Here is an 18,321-nt window from a genome sequence, read left to right on the forward strand (position 1 = left end):
AAGAGCTCCAAGGTGGACTCAGAGTTCTGGTGCCTTGTGGTAATATAGACAGTGGGATTCAGCTATGCCACCCTCCATTGACCTAGTGACCTCTAAGGGTGGCCAAGGATCAAGCACTCCTAATGATAGGTACTCACCACTGGGCATTCCTCATTCCCTTGAAAGTATTCTCAGTGGATCTCTGTCACCTCCTAAGCCCTAGATACTCTCAGACCTTTTCCTTTCCTACCTATCTTGTTTCCTTATTCCTTCCCCTTCTATCTTCCCACTTTCTGGTCCAGCACCAACCAGCTCAACATCCATTCCCACAGATATGGAGCTTTCTCGCCCAACCCTTGCACCTGCTGTTCCCTGGGCAGAATGCCCTCCCTGCCACTTCCTGCCAGATCCTGACTTGTCCTGTAGAACTCAATTCAGATATTGCCAATGCTAGGAGGCCCTCCTTGGCTCCTCTGGCTTCCTGTTGAGTGTGGAGCCCCATGCCTGTGCTCCCACATGATCCACATGGCAGTCTGTTTCTCACTATCACATGATGATGACATCATACCTTCATGGCCTTATTGTCTAGGATTGTCTTAAATGGAGTCAAGGAGAGGTTAGACCAAAAGCTCCTGGGGAAGGGGAAATGTGTGTGTGTGTGTGTGGGGGGGTATCTGAAGGAGTATTTTCACATTCTCCATCTGATTCCCTTTCACCTCATATCAGAACTGGCAGGCAGGAGGTCAAGTTCAGGACACATAGTTATTTTATGAATACCTCCCAGGCGATTGTGACTGAGGATTTGCCTCTCATCCTAACCTTACTTTGGTCCAGGCCCCTGAACTGCACAGGGAGAAGGATGAGCACTCTTTGACCCCAAGGCTTTAGGAAACCCATGTTTGCCTATTGTGGGGACCTCGAGGAAGTTAACTATAAAACGCTCATCAGTGACTGGACAATAAGCTTGATTGGGGTGGGGCGGGAGGGGTCAGCATTAGGGAAAGTGAGAATTGGTAAGTAGAGGGCATGGAGGTGAGCATAAACGAGGCCCCCTGAGATTCCTGTTCTGGTAGTATGAAGACCCCCCCTTAGGAGAATAACCTGTCAGGTAAAACTATCCCCTTTTTCAGGTTTGTGACAGCATCCTGAACTGCTGACTGACCCGGTCTGTGACTTTTGTTGGATTCAGCCACAAGATCCCAGAAAACATGACCCTCGCTGGTAGGTACAAACATGATGGGCTAGGGCACCATGACTAATGACTAGTCCTCTACACAGAGATGCAGTAGTCCCCCGATTCACGGATCCACAGTCTACGGTTTCAGTTACTGTGATCAACCACAGACCAAAAATATTTATGGAAAATTCCCAAAATAGATCATTTGTACATTTTAAATTGCATGCCCTTCTGGGTAACATGATGAAATTTCACACCATTCTGCTCCAGCCCTCCCTGGATGTGAATCATCCCTTTGTCCAGCTATCTACACTGTATATGCCATTTGCCATTAGTTACTTAGTGGACACCCTGTTATCAGACTGAGCAAACACTATAAGAGAGCTTGGGGGACCAGCAGTTAGCTAATGGCTATGTTGCTGGACGTCCACGTAGTCGACCATGGTTCGAGTCTTGGACCCAGTGGCTTAAACTCACGTCGGGCGCGTGTGCGTGCATGCCCAAGATCCTGAGAGGAAAATGGAGGAGAAGGGATTGTGGTGTGGCCATCCCTCCTGGGGGGTGATTTCTCACTTTCTGTCTCCCTGTCTCTCTCTGTCTCTCTGGTGAGCGCACGCGCCCTATAGCAAAAACCTCTCCAAAAAAAGAAGAAGAAGAAGAAGAAAAAAAAAAGAGGGCTTGGTACTATCTATGGTTTCAGGCATCCACTGGGTGTCTTGGAACACATCCCTAGCAGATAAGGGGAGACTACTGTATGTATTTACAAATGTACAGAAACAAGACTGACAGGGTATATGTCTATGGGTGGAAAGAGATGATCCTGGATAGTGGGATCACAGCAGAGTTTTGCTTGCTTTTGCTCATCTCTGTGTGCTTGTTTTAAGTTTTTACAATGGTCATGTATTATTTTTGCAGTTACTTATGTTTTCGAATTTATAAAAGGAAATGAGAGGGAGAGCACCTACACAGTGCTGGGGCTCAGCTGAGTGCTACGAGACCAGGCATGCCAAGCATGAAGCCAGGTGCATTGACTCCAGGGGAGTGGGGCAGGAACTAGCAGAAACAGAACTGGGCCAGGGAAGCTCTGACTGTGACCCTCCAAACACAGAGACCAGAGAAGGTGGGGTACTTCCAGACCTTGTGGGAGAGGGTGCCACCCCTCCACAACCTCCTGTCTTTAAGCACAGTATTAGGAAGGCCAGGGAAGGCTCACAGCTAAACCAGAGGAGCAGGCACAATTGCCCCATCCTGTCCAGCTTTGTAATTCTTTGGGGCAGCACTGCTAAGAACTTTGAGCAGGATGGTGAATTTCCTGCATCCTAGAGGTAAAGAATTGGAGTATCCCTGGCCAAGTGTGAAGGAATCAAGAGCAAAGTCCCAAGAGGGTGGAGTTGGGAGAGGAGATTGGTGCTCGGGGTCTCCACCCAAGGATCTTTGCATTTAGACCAATGAGAGTGAGATGGCATTCTAGGAAGAAAGATGATGTCTCTGTGCACTTTGGAAGGCTCAGGTTTCATTGGGGGACAATCGTGGCTCTAAATCACATGTGGGAATCCCAAACTGGGTGGCTCAGGGCAAAGAGTGCTGATTCCCCACCTGGACATGAGTCTGAATGGTTTGGGTGCCTCTGTGGAGCCCAGCCTGCTCAGACTTTCAGGACCACGTGAATGCAAGCTCCCAAGTCTAAAGGAGCTGCCCATCCTCACCTGCTGTGGTATTTCCACAGCCTACAAAGAGAAGATGAAGGAGCTCCCACTGGTATCCTTGTTCTGCTCCTGCTTCCTGGCGGATCCCCTGAATAAGTCATCCTACAAATATGAAGGTTGGTGAAGGCTCCCTAGGAACGTAGAGGGTGGAAGGCTTCATGGGTATGATGGTTGTGCCCCAGTTTCATGAACCTCCATCCCCACATCTTGGCCCACTGAACCTGAGGGTCTGAGGTGAAGGGGTACAGGCTGGCACCAGACAGTGGGTGGAGTTAGTTCTGACTCAGGTACCCCAGAGCGACCTCAGTCTTAGTGTCCCCTTTGTTCATTCGCTTAGCAAATTGCTGCCCAGAGGATGCAAAGGTGCCCCTGACAGAGGTTCTGCCTGTGGGGATTACCTAGACTAGAGGAGAAGAGAAGACTGTGTATCACTAGATTCCGGGGTCAATAGGTCTCAGGGAAGAGTAGAGAATGTTCTGGCATAGTCCAGGGGTGGGAAGAAGGCCTCTGTCTGCAGTGCTGTGAGGAGGCTCTGTGACCCATGGGGCCTCTGGCAGGGATATCCCCACAACTCTGGCAGGGAGCACTGGTTGCATGTTCTCATCAGGGCTGGTTGGGGAACAGATCATTTCCTAATTTCCTAGTTCAAAGGAAGGGATGGATTTGTCTGGCAATGAGAGACAGGAGTGCTTGGATGACCTGAGATTGTTTTTTCTGTTTAGGCTGGTGTGGGAGACAGTGTAGGAGAAAATCTCAAAGCCAGCGGAAAGACAGTGCTGACTGGAGAGAAAGAAGAGAAGAGGGTAGGAGGGAGTGAGGGGAGAGGCATCCATAGGCTGAGCTGTCAGATTGGTAGTGGGATGAGGAGTGGATGGGGGGGTGGGTGAGCTGGGGGTATACGCAACACACTCTGTCACCATAGATGACAATTTGAGCAAGTGCCCAACTGTCAGGGGAGACAGATGGCAGAAGCCAAAGCAAAGCAGCTCAGGTTACTGTAGCCATGTTCAGAAACTACATATCCTGGGTCCCTGCTACTCTGGGAGTCTAAAACTTTACTGTGGCTATGAAATCCTTCAGCTGTAACAAAGTCCATGGGCCTTAAGTAGTAATGATCAGGACTGAGCCAGACCCTTTGTCTCCTGTTTGCCCTGGGCATCTAGCTCCCCCATGTCTGTGTGCATGCTTGACGGTGCCCACACATTCTGCAGGAGGTGAGCAGCCCCTCTTCTGCTCTCTGCAGCTGACACTGTGGACCTGAACTGGTGTGTAATTTCTGACATGGAAGTCATTGAACTGAACAAATGCACCTCAGGGCAGTCCTTCGAAGTCATCCTGAAACCACCCTCCTTTGATGGGGTGCCCGAATTCAATGCCTCCCTACCCAGGCGGAGAGACCCATCACTGGAAGAGATACAGAAAAAGCTAGAAGCAGCTGAGGAGCGAAGGAAGGTAAGTACTAACCACTCTTCCCTCCTTTTCAGACTGAGTGGGAGAAAATAGGAGAAGACAGGTGGTGGCCCTGAGCTGGGGTTAGGTTGCCATCAACCTGCAAACCTGTAGGCAGTACCTCTCAGGTGGGGAGCAGAGAGTGAGGCATCCCTGAGGGAAACAAAGAAGGAAAAGCCCTTGGCCTCTAGGAGTTTGTAGTTTGGTTGGCAGCTCACAGTTTTGAGGTCCAAGGTCCAGGGGCTACATCTGGTGTGGGTCTTCTGGTCTTCACAAGATGGCAGAGGACAGGAGAGCATGCATGTGTATCCATGTGTCTCTGCTCTGGTCTCATCTATTTCCTCGTTTTACAAATGCACCAGGAATCAATCACAGGGGCCCCACACAGTGACTTTAATCCTAATCTTCCCCCCAAAGCCACCACTTTCAACACTCAGTCAAATTAGGTTTCATCCTCTTAATCCTGTCACAACCAAATCTCAACACATGAATTTTGGAAGGGCATTCAAACACAGCAAGCCTTTCTACCTTTGTACTTCCCTAGTACCAGGAAGCTGAGCTCCTGAAGCACCTGGCAGAGAAACGAGAACATGAGCGGGAGGTGATCCAAAAAGCCATTGAAGAAAACAACAACTTCATTAAGATGGCTAAAGAAAAACTGGCCCAGAAAATGGAATCCAATAAGGAGAACCGGGAGGCCCACCTTGCTGCCATGTTGGAACGTCTGCAAGAGAAGGTAAGAGGTCCTAGATTAGAAAGGAGGCTCCTGGGATACTCTGTCTTCTTTCCATGGCAAGTATATGTGGACCTGCATTTCACTTTAAGGAGAAAGCAGCCTGGGGCAGGAATGGGGATACATATATTAGACAGGATCCTTAGAGAGTTTCAAGGGGATGATTTGGGAAGTCACAGGCAAGAAACATGAACCAAGCTTTGACTTTCCTTGGGAGATATTCTGCATAGTTACACAATTGTAATTTCCCATCTTAGAGAGCTTAAACCTCTTATTCTAGAGAAGGCCTACTTGATGCAAAGGAGTAGGGATAGGCAAACAGTTGTACATTTCTGGTGTCATCCTTGAATGGACTTATTTAATTTAATCAAAGATGCAGACTTGAGCTCTTGGCTCTAAGCCAAGGGCATGATGCGCTGAGTTGCCTATCAACCAGGAAACATGATTCTCTCTAAACCCCTTGTCATGGACTGAGTGAGTCACAAGTCTTTCCAATATGCTGCCTTTAGTCAATAAACTGAATGGTGTCACCTACATATGAGAAACGTGAGACTGGGGTTGGTCCCACGTGTCAGCAGAATAACAGACCGTTCTGCTGAGAACACGCTGGCCTCATTTCCTGAGTCTCAAGGCTGCCCCAGTTTCTCCTGCAGCTCCTGGGAGAGCTCCAGCTCTGTGTTTTATTTCCAGGAGCCGCCTGCTGCGCGGTGACTCCAGGGACCCGATCGGTGGCCTCGTCCCATGGTGAGCAGCGTGGTCCCCACTCCTTCCTGCCCATCCACTTAGAGTCTCAGGCCCTTGGCAAGAGCTCCTAGAAAGATCTGATTTTTTCACAGGGATTTGAACATTGAGTAGGCCAGCATGTGGCAGCTCCTGCACTCTAGTTCTCCCTCCAACAGGGGGCAGCATGTCCTCCACTAAGTACCACTGGGAGGGGAGCGATCTGGGTCTGACTTCAAGTTTCTCCAAGTATTGGAGGATAACTTGGAACAAACTTTCAAAGAAAAAAAAAGCTCTCATGTTGAGATAGGATGGGACACAGGCTCTCAGGCCAGACTCCAAATGAGTAATTGACAAGCTAGACACATGGCATGATGTTTGAGAGACTGCTTGCAGAACACTTATTTCATCATAACTACCATCTTCATAAGTTCATGAGGTAAGGGGGAGTGCAATACCCTTTTTGCAGACGAGGAAACCATGTCAGAGGTCAACTGATTTGCTCAGGGTCCCACACTATAAGCAGTGGAGCTGGGACCCAGCTCTTCAGCCCCAAGTTTACATGACTCTCATCTCATATCCCACAATTGTCTCATCAGCATTTCATTGGTGAGGAGGCCATTGGAGGCCAAGGAGACTGAGTCCAGAAACCCAGGGCTCTGCTTAGTGAGCTCACCTGAGAAGAAGGTATAGCAGAGAGGGAGACATTGGAAAGGCCCACATTCTGGAATACTAACTTAGGAAGTGAGACAGACTCAAAGAAGTAAGATGTCAGAGCAGACATTTGAGAGGCATCACTCTCTGGGACCTTGATCCCTGCTCCCTTAACCCACTGGTAGAGTCAGGAGGTGGGGTGAGAACTTGGTGTATGTTTCCTACCCCACATACTTGTGCATCATACCATGGACACCTTCCATAACACCTCCTGTGCCAGTGTTTGCCATGGGTCATATCCATCTGTACCAGACTCACCTGCTGTAAAGTTTAAAAATACACATATACCACTTCTCCCACTCCCAGGCCATGGAAAGTTCTATAGCCTTTCTAGGGAAATATCTATAGTTTAAAAAACTGCAAATATATATATCCTAGGATCCTGGACTGCCTCAGTGGGTCTACTACAGCTTATGCCATCATCTGAATATGACAATGCCAGGCTCTGGGAGGGAAAACATTTATTGAGCACTTGGCATGTACAAGGTGCCAGAGTAGCAACTGGGAATACAGACAAACAAGACATGACCTCTGCCCAAAAGGAAGTCACTGTCTAAAATGACCCACAATGAGCAGTGACGTAAGGCAGACTGCAATACATTTTGACAGGTGAATACTATAAGCAGAGAACTCTCAATGAGAAAGAGCTTCCCATTCACATCCCTCTCTTTTAAGACCAGAGAGCTGAGGCCTGATTGGAGAAGTGGGTCAGTCAAGGTCACCTACTGGTGGGCTTGGAAGACAGATCCCATCCCTAGTCTCGGTGACTCTGACACAAGAGGGTTCTCTTATACCAGTTGCAAGAAAGTTGACTTCTTAAGCTGGGCAATATTTTCCAAAGTTCTTGTGTGAATATCTATCTTAAGAGTTCTCATCTTTCACCAAGGCGGGTAAAGGGACTCTCACTAAGGAAATGGACAAGAAATAAAGGCAGCAGGCAAGTGCATGCAATTTGTAGGGAATGCTTGCAAAGACACTGTTTGCCTACCAGCTCCTCTGGCACAAGCTACCCCAAGTGGCTCCTTCCATGATGTCAGGTGACAAAAATCAATCCAACCCCAGAATGGCCAGGTGAGGGAGGGAGAAGATGGGTGCCCTGGGATCACTGTGAAGTGGGTCCCCTCCAGGAGGTCAGGACCCACCAGCCCCTGAGATCTTTCAGGTCACATCAGGCTTGCTCACCTGCCAGTCTCACCTGCCACCTTCTGCCCACTCAGGACACCTGTGCAGACACAGCACTTCATTTCCTGCCGTGGCCATTCTTTAAGGCTTTTGGTCCTCTTGCCCCTTAGCCACCCTTCATCCCAGGCAGCCTTGTGTGACCTGTCTTTTATCCTCCCTTCTTTTCCAGGACAAGCACGCGGAGGAGGTGCGGAAAAACAAGGAGCTGAAGGAAGAGGCCTCCAGGTAAAGCACCGAGGCCAAAGAAGTTTCCAGGACAGCCGGACAGCCCCAGCAGCTCCGCAGTTCCCGAGGCAGCCTGGCAGCCCCGCAGCTGCTCTCCCAGCACTGGGGTTTGGGGGGAGGGGGGTGGCCAAGGGGCGTTTCCTCTGCTTTTGGTGTTTGTACATGTAAAGAATTGACCAGTGAAGCCATCCTATTTGTTTCTGGGGAACAATGATGGGGTGGGAGAGGGGAGAGAAGGAGAGAGTTTGGGAAAAGGAGGTGGAGAAGAACTCATGGACATTGCAACGCTGCCCGCCACAGCCTTGGGCCGAGTCCTCGCTTTCACATCTCTCCCTGGACATTGAGTGTCCGGGTGCCATGCTGAGGGAATATGAAGACCAGGGCAGTAGAAACTCATAATAAAGGGCAGAGTTGTGGGTGGGGAGGTGCCAGCAGGGCCCACAGGGAAGCCCAGCCCGAAGGGTGCCAGGCCCAGAAGTGTCACTTCGGCCCTGCAGTAGGCGGAATGAGGTCTGTGTGTGTGTGTGTTAACCATCATTTTTGATCATCATGACCAATGAAACATTTATTTCTCGTCTCTAGTTCCTTATTTCTTGAATTTGTCCTTTCAGTGGTTGTTTGAATATTCTTGAAGTTTGGCTTCTACCCCATATGATGTGAGGTGCCTCTTTTCTTTCTGAACTGCCACCTGAGCATCTGAGTTGCTGGGTGAGATAGGCGGGCTGAATCATGCCAACTTTTGGCATAATGAAAGTTTTTTTTTTGTTTGTTTCCTTTTTTTCTTCCTTTCTTTTTTCCCTCCCTTCCTTCCTTCCTTCCTTCCTTCCTTCCTTCCTTCCTTCCTTCCTGTCTGTCTTTCTTTCTTTCTTTCTTTCTTTCTTTCTTTCTTTCTTTCTTTCTTTCTTTCTTATTTTGTAAAGAAAACCAGTTTTATTTCTAAAGCTCTTTTCAAAACCCCCTTTATAGGTTGTCCCTTATCGAGTTGAATGCACTGATTTAATGAGAAAAGAAACTCAATCTTTCTTTTCCTGCACTGATATGGTCTAATATGGTCCCCAAATGCATGGTAGATCATCTTAGTCTGTTTGGGATGCTATGGCAAAATATTGTGTTGTTAGAAAAGTCATTCTGGGGAACCAGCAGTTAGCGTAATGGCTATGTCGCTGGACTTCCACATAGTCAACCGCGGTTCGCGTCCTAGACCCGGTGGCTTAAACTCATGCCGGGCGTGTGTGCGTGCATGCCCAAGATTCCGAGAGGAGAATGGAGGAGAAGGGATTGCGGCGTGACCATCCCCACTGGGGGGGGTGATTTCTCGCTTTCCGTCTCTATGTCTCTGTCTGTCTGGCGAGTGCATGTACCCTATAGTGAAAACCTCTCCCCCCCCCCAAAAAAAAAAGTCATTCTGCTTATGTTTTTCTATGCAAAAGTGCATCATGACTTCTCTGATGACCCAGTACTTCGGTCTGGGTAATTTAAAAGTAGCTAAAACTCACTGCTCATAGTCATGGAAACTGGGAAGTCCAAGATTGGGTACCAGCCTATTCAGTGTGGCGAGAGCTCACTCTTCTTCAAAGAGGTGCCTTCTTCCTGCAGTCCACTCATTCGCTCCCCTCATTAGGGAGGGAAAGGGGCTCCAAGAGGCTCCACGTTGCTCTCAGAGTTTTACCTCATGCTGATACAGGCAGTGAGGCTGCCAGCTCACGCTACCTTCTGTTGGCACAGTGACCTCCATATATTAGCTCACTAATCCTCACATCAACCATAGGAGGTGGATACTTGTAAGGTGGAAGCCCCAAATCTGAGGAGGCTTGTGCATAACATTTAGCAATCCCAAAGAAGTCATTTGGAGGTCCGGCAGAGACAGACATCTTTTATCGCTTACATACAGCACGGGAAGCACTGCTAATGGCCAGTTGCACCGTCAGTAGGCATACATCAAGGTTATATACATTCAACATCAAGAAATGCATAAACCACTCAAAGAGCAATGCAGATTCCCTGTCACCGAAGCAGGGGTATGGTTTCTACACACATTGTTTGGAGATGACAATAACAGGTTCGTTTATCGACCATCAGAATCAACAGGAAAGTGTGTTATAGTCAGACCCCTGACCTTGTGATGCTGACTTGGGAGATGACCTCATACCTCCAGAATAGCCCCAGCTATGGGCCAATCCCATGGGGTAAAGGTAATGGCCACAGTATCCTTTTGATTCCCAGCTGAGCCTGCACAGAAGAAAGGAAGGAAGAGTGATAGAGTACAGGAGGAGGTGGCAGGGGAGAGCTCAGTGTATGGAGATACTCACAGTCCTTTTTTCTCAGTTTGCAGGCAATAAATTGAGATATTAAAAGAGTAAATAGGGGACCAGCAGATGGCATAATGGGTACATCACTGGACTCCCACAGAGTTGATTGCAGTTTGAGTCCCGAACCTGGTGGCTTAAAACTCATACAGGACGTGTGTGTGTGAATGGCCAAAATCCTGAGAGGAGAATGGAGGAGAAGGGGTTGCAGCATGGCCAACCTCCCTGGGGGGTGATTTCTCTCTTTCTATCTTTCCCTGATTCTCTGGTGAGTGCACATGCACTATATCACAAAAATCTCTCTCTCTAAAAAAAAAAAAAAAAAAGAGCAAATAACTTGCCCAGGGTCACACAGATAAGTAGAACAGGGATTCAAATTGAGTATTTTGAGCCCAGCATCGATATTCTTAGCCACTCCACTGTGCCGCCTCTTAACACTTCCAAACTAAGATGTGAGTCTTAGAACATCGTTTCTCAAGCTGTGAGTTGTGACTCATTAGATTGTGAAATCAATTTAGTGGGTCTCATCCAACTTTTCTTTCTTTTGTTTGTTCTTTCTTTTTTCTCTCTCTTTTTCTTTTAAATGGAATGCAATAGGAACCAAAATATCAAAATGCACCATAGGTGATCACATAGGGATTATTTTATGGAAATCGTATTCGGATGTTGTATTTGTGTTCTTTATCACAGCATAAAGTATATTTTCTACTGGGGGTGACAGTCAAAACCCTTTGAAAGTGACTGCGTTATAATGAGCGTGGAGACTACAACCAGGATAGCCCACCTGTGGTCCTAGATGTTACAGTCAACTAAGTCTGGCTGCTGCTTCTTGTGGTCAATGAAATGAGACAGAGGCTGGAAAAGAGATTATTTCTGTAACCAGGTACAAGGAGACAGCAAGTACTATCAAACTGTCTCAAAAGCTCATATTCTTATTATTTATAGGTACAAGATACAAGTACATGTAAATCATTTCTTACTATAATCAATCAGAGTCAATTGCTTTCCCCTGGGCAATTTTCTTGATTTCTTCAAATACTCATTCCTGGTTCATCTGACAGTTTCTCAAACAGATCTCCCTATGATTGTTCTCATTAGAGGTCTTTCTGTTTTTCTTTTTCTTTTTTTTTTTTTTTTTGAGAAGTTTTTGCTATAGGGCATGTGTGCTTGCCAGAAAAGAGAGAGACAGAGAGACAGAAGGTGAGAAATCACCTCCCCCTGGGGGGTGATGTCCATGCCACAATCCCTTCTCCTCCATTCTCCTCTTGGGATCTTGGGTACGCACGCACATGCACCCAGCGTGAGTTTAAGCCACCGGGTCCAGGACTCAAACCACAGTTGAGTACATGGGAGCCCAGTGACATAGCTGTTATGCCAACTGCTGGTCCCTAGAGGTCTTTCTTAATTTCAAAATGGCTGCAGTCCTGCTGGCCTGTTTTACAGAGGCTTTAGGAAGCTACTTTGCTTAAAAAAAGAGGTGCAGTGATTATGCCAACAAGAGCCAACTTCTTAGCAAAAAAAAAAAAAAAAAAGAGACAGTGGGGTCTATTTCCACAAGTTTACCCTACTAGTGACTTTCCTCCCATCAGAACACCCAAGGCCGTGGAAAACTCCATTCCCACTGCTCTCTTTCACCAAACTCATACTGCCATTCATTCCCTGATGAAGCCCGTTGGTTCCAACTTCAATCCTGTGCATATGCAGTTCCCTTGGTTGAGTTGCTCTTCCCTGTTCCGTTGAATTAATTTCTATTCATATTTTGAAAATCAACTCAGATATCAGGTTCTCTGGCCAATGTTTCAATTTTTTAGAAACGGTATTTATTTTGAGCCTGCAGGTGCTGTACTGATTAAGGTGGCTGGATGTCACATGGCTAACTGCACGGTTCAAATCTCAGACTTGGCAACTTGAGAAACATGCTCATCGCACACGTGTGTGTTTGTATGTGTGTGAACACGCATGTGCACCCAAAATCCCTAAAGGAGAAATGAAGAAGTGATTGAGGTGTGACTGTTGCCCACAGAGGGGGCTTTCTCATCTTACTTGTCCCAGTCTCTCTCCTCTGGTGAGCATATGAGCTCTCTAGAAAGTATTAATTAATTAATTAATTAATTAATTCCATGAATGAGAGAGACAGAGATGGATGTAAGTAGACAAAGATATGCACCCAAGCCTGGTATTTCATGCTGCGATCCATCCTTCAGCTTTAGTCAGCCCAGAATCATGGGTATGCACATACCTTATGTGTTCAGGAAGGTCTCTGGATGTGAACCTAGGACCTTCTCGTGTAGGTCAGCCCCACAGTTGTATTACACCTGTGCCACTGTCCGGTCCTGAATATTTTTTATATGCTTTGATTGTTGTGTAATTTTTATTACTCAGCCTTGTCATCTATTAGATTAGACTTTTCCTGAAAACAAACCAGTTTTATTAATCTTCATGTCCCAGGCAGTTGCTGCTCCAGAATTTCTATATAGGATAGAATTAAAAACAACAATCCCTTAAAAAAGAGGCCAGAAGTCTCGTCCAGAATCTTCATTTGTATAGCACTTTACTTAGCACTGTACTGAAGACTGTATATATGGAGGTAGTTGATCAAGATTATGCAGGTAGCTAATACCCTTGCCCAAGAGAGCCTCTGGGCCCCACTAATCCCTAGCACTTGACACTGAAAACTGAAAACTCCAATTATGTGCTCAGCATGGGGCTGACTTCCAAGCATTAAAAAGTAATTCTTTCATTGAAAGGATTTACAAACCAACAGGGACTCACTTGAAACTACCAAGGCAATGGTTCTTAAATTTTTAATTTACGTCAAAATCCCTCTGAGAGCTTGTTAAAGTGTAGATTTCTTTGCTTTGGGTATTTGTAAATGAAAGCAACTGATTAGGCTTTTTGATATAGTATCTTTACAGGCCATTGCTCCTGAACCTACATTTTATAAGATGTTGTCCAAGTTTTAGGGAGACAGTTAACACACAATTTGGGGAGCGCGCAGTATCTCCAAAGGCAAAGGATGTAGGGGTCCGCTGTCAGCTGGGATCAGTGGAGAAGCGCTTGTGGAGTAGGTAGCATCAGAGCTACGCTTTTAAGGATGAGCAGACTACACAGAGAAAGCAGAGTGGAGATGCTAGCATGGGTACTATAATGAACCCAGAGCAGTAACTGATGCCACTGCAGAAGTGAATGAGTTCATTCAGAAAGATTGTATGGACAGTTGGTGGCATGGTGATTAAGGCAGCTGTATACATGGCAGACTCCATAGTTTGAGTCCCGGACCTGGTAGTTTGAAAAACATGCCAGGCACATGTGTATGCATGTCCACGATCCTGGAAGGAGAAACTGCAGTGTGACCATCCTGCAGGGGCGATACTTTCTCTCTTTCCAAAAAATCCTTTCTCCCTTTCCCTCTCTTTCTCGCTGTCTCTCTCTAGTGAGTGCATGCACTCACTAGCAAACTAAAACAAAACAAAACAAAACCAAGTGTATGGAAAAAAAAAAAGGACTTTAGTTTAGGATCCTGAGATCCTAAATCATTATTTCTAGACTTTTAGTGCAGGGTCTAATTTCTCACTCTCCCCTAGCACATACAGAGGACACTATGGAATCGATAGCAGCAATTTTGTTAACATACGGAGAGAAGAAATTGCTTCCTCTGAGCAGGTGGAGGCCAAGCATGCTAGATGTGCACCAAGAGAATGTTTCACATCATGCTCAACTTCTGAATGTAAATGAGAAAGCTCTTATGAAGATTGAAGCCCAGGATCTAACTTAGTTTTACATACAGACATTCTCCTTTCAGTTTTACTATACACTGGCTTTCTAGGAGTGCCACTCCTCAGTTTGCTAGTCTCTGGTCTTTGCCCCTGATTGAGTTCATCACATTATGCTCTCTCTCTGGCCCAAGTCCTATTCTTCCCCAGGGCCTTCCTCTTGCCAAAAGGATATTTTGGATGCATCCTAACAAACCTTAAAAACAATCTTTGAAAGAATCAAAGTGCTTTCAAGGAAATTGAAATTGTGTCAGACAAAGTCCAAAGAGTTTAAAAATAATCCAACAAAACCCAGGACTCAACGATGTAAAACTTGAAATATCTGGCACCCTGTAAAAATCTGTCATATATACAAAGAAGCAGAGTAATAGTCTATAAGCTAAGAGAAAAATCTATGAAAGTAAATACAGTGGTTTCCTGTATTTGCAGTTTCACTTTCCATAGTTTGAGTTACTCACAGTGCAGTACAATAAGATATTTTTAAAATTACTTTATATATTATTATTATTATTTTTTTAAATTTGACCAGAGAAAGACAGAGAGGGAAAGACAGAAAGAAAGTGAGAAAGCAAGCTGCCAGGTCCAAGACTTGAACCTCAGTTAGTCATGTTAGAGTCCAGTGTCTTTAACCACCATGTTATCTGCTGGCCCCGCAATAAGATATTTTAAGAGACGGAGGGAGAGAGAGAAAACACTCACATAACTTGTTGCAATATATTATTATAATTGTTCTGTCTTATTATAAGTTCTTTGGTTAATCTCTTACTGTGCTTTATTTGCAAATTAGCCTCTATCATAGATAGGTGTGTACAAGACAAGACAGTTTTCCAGTACTATCTGAGGTTTAAGGGACCCGCCGGGGGTCTTGGAATATATACTCTGCAGAGAAGAAGGCACTGCTGCATAGGCGGATAGAATTGGCAGACAACTATTTGGAATAGTCACTAGAAATACGCTCTATACATTTAAAGAGATCATTTTAAACACATGAAAGAAATGGGAGACCTAAAAAGACCAAAATTGAATTTCTAGAATAAAAAAATATAACACTTGAGGAGAGAATACACTGGATGGGATTTATGGCAGATGAATCACTGCAAAAGAAAATTTGAACTTAAAGACAAAGAAGAGCCGGAAAAAGAAATCAGGAAATGAAGAACTTGTAGTGACCCAACTAACAGAATAGAATACTTTACTATACATGAATTTCGAGTCCCAGAGGCAGAAGATAATACTGTGCAGTAGGGAGGAGGGAGAGACAGAAAAATACTTGAAGAAGTAATGGTTGGAGAGTTAAAAATTGGATAAAACATATCAAGTATCATATTTAAAACTTCAACAAACTCAGGACCAGCAGATGGCGCAATGGCTACATTGCTGGACTTGCAAGTAGTCAACCCCTGCTCAAGTCTCAGACCTGGTGGTTTAAGACTCATGCTGGGTGGGACCAGCAGTTAGCGTAATGGTTATGTCCCTGAACTCCCACATAGTCGACTGCGGTTCAAGTCCTGGACCTGGTGGCTTAAGCCCATGCTGGGCGTGTGTGTGTGCGTGCCCAAGATCCTGAGAGGAGAATGGAGGAGAAAGGATTGCGGCGTGGCCATCCCCCCTAGGGCGTGATTTCTTGCTTTCTGTCTCTCTGTCTCTCTCTGTCTGGCAAGTGCACGCGCCCTACAGCAAAAACCTCTCCAAAAAAAAAAAAAAAAGACTCATGCTGGGCGCAGGGCATGCATGCCCAAGAGCCAGAGAGGAGAATGGAGGAGAAGGAATTGTAACATGGCTATCCCCTCTTGGGAGTGATCTCTCGCTTTCGGTCTCTCTGTCTCTCCAGCAAGCACATGCCACCCTATAACAAAAGTCTCTAAAAACAAAAGCAAAAGCAAAAAATAACTCCGATCAACTCTAAGAAGAATAAATGTAGAAAAAAATACGCCAAGGAACATTCCAACCAAATTATTGAAAAATGGTGATAAAGAGGGCATCTTAAAAGCAGCTAGAGAAAAAAAAAAATATGGACAGAAGATCAAAGCAAAGAACAAAGCACACTTTCTGTCAGGAAGGCCTGAATGCATACCCTCAAAATACACATGCTGAAGTCATAACCCTCGTACCTTAGAATGCGACTGTATTTAGAGATGTGGTCTTTAAAAGGGTAATCAAGCTAAAAGGCAGCCATTAGGAGGGTCCTAATCCAATGTGACTGGTGTCCTTAAGAAGAGATGAGGACATGGGCACACAGAAGAGGGACCCTGTGAAGACACCAGAGAAGATGGGATCTCCAAGCCAAGAAGCAAAGTCTCAGAAGAAACCAGATCTGCCACACTTTGGTCTTAGACTCTTAGACTCCAGAAGTGTGAGAAAATAAATTTCTGGGGAACCAGCAATTAGCGTAATGGCTATGTTGCTGCACTCCCCCGTAGTCGACTGCGGTTTGTGCCCCGGACCCGGTGGCTTAAACCTCACGCCGGGTGCGTGTGCGTGCATGCCCAAGATCCTAAGAGGAGAATGGAGGAGAAGGGATTGCGGCGTGACCATCCCCCCTGGGGGGTGATTTCTCGCTTTCTGTCTCTATGTCTCTCTCTGTTTGTCTGGCGAGCGCATGTACCCTATAGTGAAAACCTCTCCAAAAAAAAAAAAAAAAAATTTCTGTGGAGCTTCGAATGGAAGCCCTAGCAAATTGACACTCTTCAAAGTACAGAATGAAAAAAACCTGGTAATCTCAATTTCTTCCCCCAACAAATATATCTTTGGAGAATAAAGGTGAAGTGAAAAGTACAACTTATTCAAATGTCTTGCGATAGAGATCCAATTTTAAAAGGTTTGGACAATTATACAATGGGTATTTAAAAAATTTTAAGGCTAAAGAATTTGATTCAGCAGACTATATAAAAATGTAAAGGCTTATTATATAATCTAAGTGGAAATATCACACTATATGTCTAGTAATTCTCCTTTTTTTAAAATAAAAAAATAGCCAGAGGGCGTGTGGACTCATTAGAGAGTACAGAAAGAGAGGGAGAGGAAGAAAGTGCCCTTTTCCTCAACAAGGCGAAGTTGTGTTGCAATCACTTACCCATTTTTGCATCCTGTTGGAATTTTGGGTATGCAGTGTGCATGTGCCCAGTGTATTTTTAAGCTACTTGGGCTGAGATTCAAACTATAAAGTACTTGGGCTGAGATTCAAACTCTCAAGTTGGCCATGTGGGACCTGGCTCTCTTAACCATCAGGACATGGGGCCAGCCCTCTAAGAATTCTCAATCATATAAAAGTATGCAGGTACAAACACACCGGGATGCTAGTTTATTTATTTATTCTTTCACTCTGTTGTGATCCTATCATGTGTTTGGTATTGTGTAAGGATATCAGGATGCAAATATAAACAAAGCAAAAATTTTTGTTCTCAAGTGTTTTATAATCTAGATGAGATTATTAGAGTTTTAAAATATTGTGGGAAGTGGCATCATGCAAGTTTTTGTTTTAGGGAAACAGATTGGAGGGATGGTCTTGCTCTTCAGTGGGTTGGGAGGAGAGAAGTAAGGAGGTTTTCCAAATGAATGACATCTGAGCTGACTTTTGAAGGATAACTAGAAGTTCAGGCAGGCAGAGGATGAGTAGGAAAAGGAGGTGGGGGAGAGAGTGGAGAGCCTTCCAGGTGAGACACAATAGCATGTGTAAAAGTGGGAATGCCACATGGCACTCTGGAAGTGACAATGGCTCCCTGATGGAGGATTCAGGCACTTAGGGGAAGTGTCAGGAGGTGGAGCTGGAAAGAACTTCAGGATCTAGATTCTTCCCTTGGCCAGAAGGGATGTCGGTAGGAGTGCTATGGAGGGTTTATGCAGGGGGGCAGCATATTTATAATGCACCATCATTCTGAGAGCAGAGAGGAGGGTCTGGAACTGGAAGCGGAGCTAGTCAGGGAGGTGGAGTTAGAGAGCAGGTAGGGTGAGTGCCTGAATTAAGACTCTAATGGTGATGATATGAGAGAAGGGAATAGAGCAGATAACTCAATAGAATTTGGTGACTGAGTAGGGAAATTTCTAGATTTCTGGCCCTAGCTGCTGGGCTGATGTTAGTGAGACCATCAAAATAATAATGTGAAGGGAAAGGAAAGTTCAGTAGGAAATGATTCAGTTTAGGGCATTGTGAATTTAAGATGTGACTTCTTTAGATAATATAACAAGCCCGATTATTATTATTATTTTTTAACAACAGTTAAGCTACATAGTTTTCCCATGTGTTTTCATTAACACCATGAGCAGGGAATAGAGTTTTATGTTTAACAACTGAAGCTGGAGAGAACAAACCTTCTAAAAGTAGACATACAGACGTAGTCTTAGGAGCAGTGACTACGAT

At 45.4% G+C, this 18,321-nt stretch overlaps 1 protein-coding gene across 4 annotated transcripts in view; it reads left to right on the top strand.

The window, feature by feature from the left end:
- The window catches only part of STMN4 (stathmin 4), a 22,526-nt gene extending 14,561 nt beyond the window's left edge, over positions 1-7,965 (top strand). Inside the window, exons 2-8 of one of the 4 annotated variants that reach the window (XM_006153234.2) lie at positions 1,110-1,200; positions 2,883-2,978; positions 3,585-3,665; positions 4,106-4,314; positions 4,856-5,047; positions 5,735-5,788; positions 7,830-7,893. In XM_006153234.2, coding sequence (XP_006153296.1) covers positions 1,188-1,200; positions 2,883-2,978; positions 3,585-3,665; positions 4,106-4,314; positions 4,856-5,047; positions 5,735-5,755 — 612 coding nt within the window. In that variant the 5' untranslated portion in view covers positions 1,110-1,187 and the 3' untranslated portion in view covers positions 5,756-5,788; positions 7,830-7,893. Of the gene's footprint in view, positions 1-1,109; positions 1,201-2,882; positions 2,979-3,584; positions 3,666-4,105; positions 4,315-4,855; positions 5,048-5,734; positions 5,789-7,829 lie in introns of all 4 variants that reach the window. The other 3 variants (XM_006153233.1, XM_006153236.3, XM_006153235.2) reach the window with 3 other exon arrangements.
- The last annotated feature ends 10,356 nt before the right edge of the window (positions 7,966-18,321 follow it).

The sequence above is a fragment of the Tupaia chinensis genome, unplaced genomic scaffold (genome assembly GCF_000334495.1).
Source record: "Tupaia chinensis unplaced genomic scaffold, TupChi_1.0 Scaffold000366_1, whole genome shotgun sequence".
NCBI classification, from domain to species: Eukaryota; Metazoa; Chordata; class Mammalia; order Scandentia; family Tupaiidae; genus Tupaia; species Tupaia belangeri.